Here is a 2,426-nt window from a genome sequence, read left to right as displayed (position 1 = left end):
CCACTGGCTGCAGCAGGACATGCCCTATGCAGAGAGGTTCTCTAGGGAAGGAAAGAAGTGGCCTGATGAGCCTAAGAAGTGTGGCCGTGTGACCTGTCCCCGGCATGTCCGGAGGCTTTCCGAGCTGGATGTGTGGGGTGTCGGTGAGTCAGCCCTCGGCCAGGTGCTGGGTGAGCGCGGGTGGGGCAGGGGAAACCTGCCTACACGTGGGTTTCCAGACTGTGGTGGGCGGAGCAGCGGCCCCCACAATGTCCACGTGGTAACTGTGAAATCCTGTGAGCACGTTAGATGACTCGCAAGGAGAATAAGGGAGCAGAATTACCATTGCTAATCAACTGCAGGACAATAAGGAGGTTCTTGGGGAGAGTCTGGGTGGGATCCGTGTGAGCTCAGGTCCTTCAAAGTGGAAACGGAAGGAGAGGGTTCAGAGGGCGGCAGTGTGAGGAGGTCGAGACCCAACACTGCTGGCCTGGGAGGCGGGGAGGTTGGCCCCCATGCAGGGACGCGGGTGCCCCTGGGAGGCGGGGAGGGCAGTGTTGGGTCCCCAGAGCCCGCAGAAGGGCACCAGTCCTGCCGACACCCTGCTCCCCGCTCAGTGTGTGACCTCTCACCTATGGCGGTGAGATAATGAGTTTGTGTGGATCTTAGCACAGAGCTGTCGTACTTTGTGACAGCAGCACAGGAAACTATCCTACCGATGACATATGGCTGCACTGATTCCTCTAAAGAGGCAGAAGTGTTGTGGCGATAATCCCATCCCCTCCCTGGTTCTGTCTTCCTGTCCCAAACACTGCAGTGACTCTAGCTCAGGTGTGAGTGTCAGGTTTGCTCTGCACTGGTGCTGAGCTCACTCACCTTACTTCCCCGGAGCTAAGAGAGACTGAAGGCTGTGGTCCGGAAGGAGTCCCTGAAAGAGGGCCTATGTGACACTTGTGGGGACCAGAAAAGGTGGTGGCCCTGGGAGGGGGTGAGAGGTGTCACCTACCGTAGACAGTGAGCTGGAACACCTGGGTAAATCCCCTTCCTCCGGTGAAGCTGGCTCGAGCCCGGTACTGCCCACTGTCCTCACAGGTCAGGTTCTCAATAAGCAGGGACGTCATATTGGGCACATGGACCCTGTGCCTGTACTTGTCCTGGTGGCTGATCAAGGTTGGCAAGTCCCCACCGCTGACCACTCGCAGCAGGACTCTGTAGTTGGTGTCCGGGCCAAAGCCCCACGCCATCTCCTCCAGCTGAGCTTCTGCGTCTCCTTCCATCTCCTGAGTCACGTGGAACAACACGGAGCCTCCTCGGACCCTCTTCAGAGAGACGTGGGCTCTGGAATCCGCACCTCCAGAACTCAGGGGCCCAGTGCCGCAGACGCCTAGGGCATTGGAAAAGGGAGATGTGAGGGATGAAGGAAGAACCACACCACCCGTCTTCCGGGGAAGTCACCAGGGCTGTCCCTGGGGTCTCGGGAGGCAGCCTGGGGCAGCGAATGTGAACATTCGGAATCAAGTCCTGCTGTAGTGGGTGCAGCCCTGGGCAGGCCACTCGGCCACCTGCAGACCTGCAGACCCCTCCCTGCCTCACGGTGACAGGTGAGGTAACGACATCATGGACTGAGATGCCCAGGACATCTCCCGTCAGTGAGAAGCGCATCTGTAGGAAGCAGCTTCTAGAGTGTCTCCGTCCTCCCTCGTGGTCACTCTGTGTGACTCCTCCCCTGGACTATGACCACACCTGGGACTGGCTTATAAGGAATGGAGTGCCACAGAGCTGGGAACAGCCTTGTGCCACCACAGGGAAGGGGCAGGGACCTGGGCCAGCAGCCACAAGGAGTGCATGCCACCAGCAACCGTGATGAGCTGGCAGCAGACCCCTCCCCTGACCCTCAAGCCCCAGCCAAGGTCTTGGTTTCTGTCTGAGAGACCCCGAGCCAGAGGAGCCTGCAGAACAGGGGGGTCCTGATCACAGAAACCCTGACACTGCACATGGGGGTGATTTAGGCCCTAAGTCTGGGGTAGCAGGGCTCACAGCAGGAATCACTGGGACAATAACAAAGCTGGTCTCTTCCCTCTTTCTAGGCAGAGTAGCTGTCAGGCTGGGCTGGGCAGTGCTGCGGTAACCATGACAACACCTGGGGTCTTAGAACAGGGTGTGTCTGTCCCATGGCACGTGTCCCCTGACACAGGGAGGGCGGGGTCCTGGCATCGGGGTGGAGGCTCCACCACCTCGCAGCTGCGCCCCACGGAACCCACATGTTCTCACCGGCTCTCGGCCCCACAGAGGCCAGGGGGCCAGGAGCACCACGTGTGGATTCCACTTGTCACCTCAGGAACAGTGTGATTCCTGCTCACATTTTGTGACCACACCGTGACAGGGCCCTGGGAACTGCCAGGGACTAGAGAACGTGGGGGAGCAAAGGATCGTTTGGTGAGCTCCAC

At 59.4% G+C, this 2,426-nt stretch overlaps 2 protein-coding genes across 2 annotated transcripts in view; both read right to left on the bottom strand.

Annotated features, from left to right (window-relative positions):
• The window catches only part of LOC109378150 (uncharacterized), a gene marked incomplete at its 5' end in the record, with an annotated part of 51,843 nt that overhangs the window by 34,439 nt on the left and 14,978 nt on the right, over positions 1–2,426 (bottom strand). Inside the window, one exon of the mRNA XM_019634611.1 lies at positions 986–1,363. Coding sequence (XP_019490156.1) covers positions 986–1,363 — 378 coding nt within the window. The remainder of the gene's footprint in view (positions 1–985; positions 1,364–2,426) is intronic.
• The window catches only part of LOC109378152 (SLAM family member 9-like), a 103,010-nt gene that overhangs the window by 93,802 nt on the left and 6,782 nt on the right, over positions 1–2,426 (bottom strand). The window lies entirely within an intron of this gene.

Source organism: Hipposideros armiger, unplaced genomic scaffold, assembly GCF_001890085.2.
Source record: "Hipposideros armiger isolate ML-2016 unplaced genomic scaffold, ASM189008v1 scaffold_1776, whole genome shotgun sequence".
Lineage (NCBI taxonomy): Eukaryota > Metazoa > Chordata > Mammalia > Chiroptera > Hipposideridae > Hipposideros > Hipposideros armiger.
This window is presented reverse-complemented; position numbering and strand designations above follow the sequence as displayed.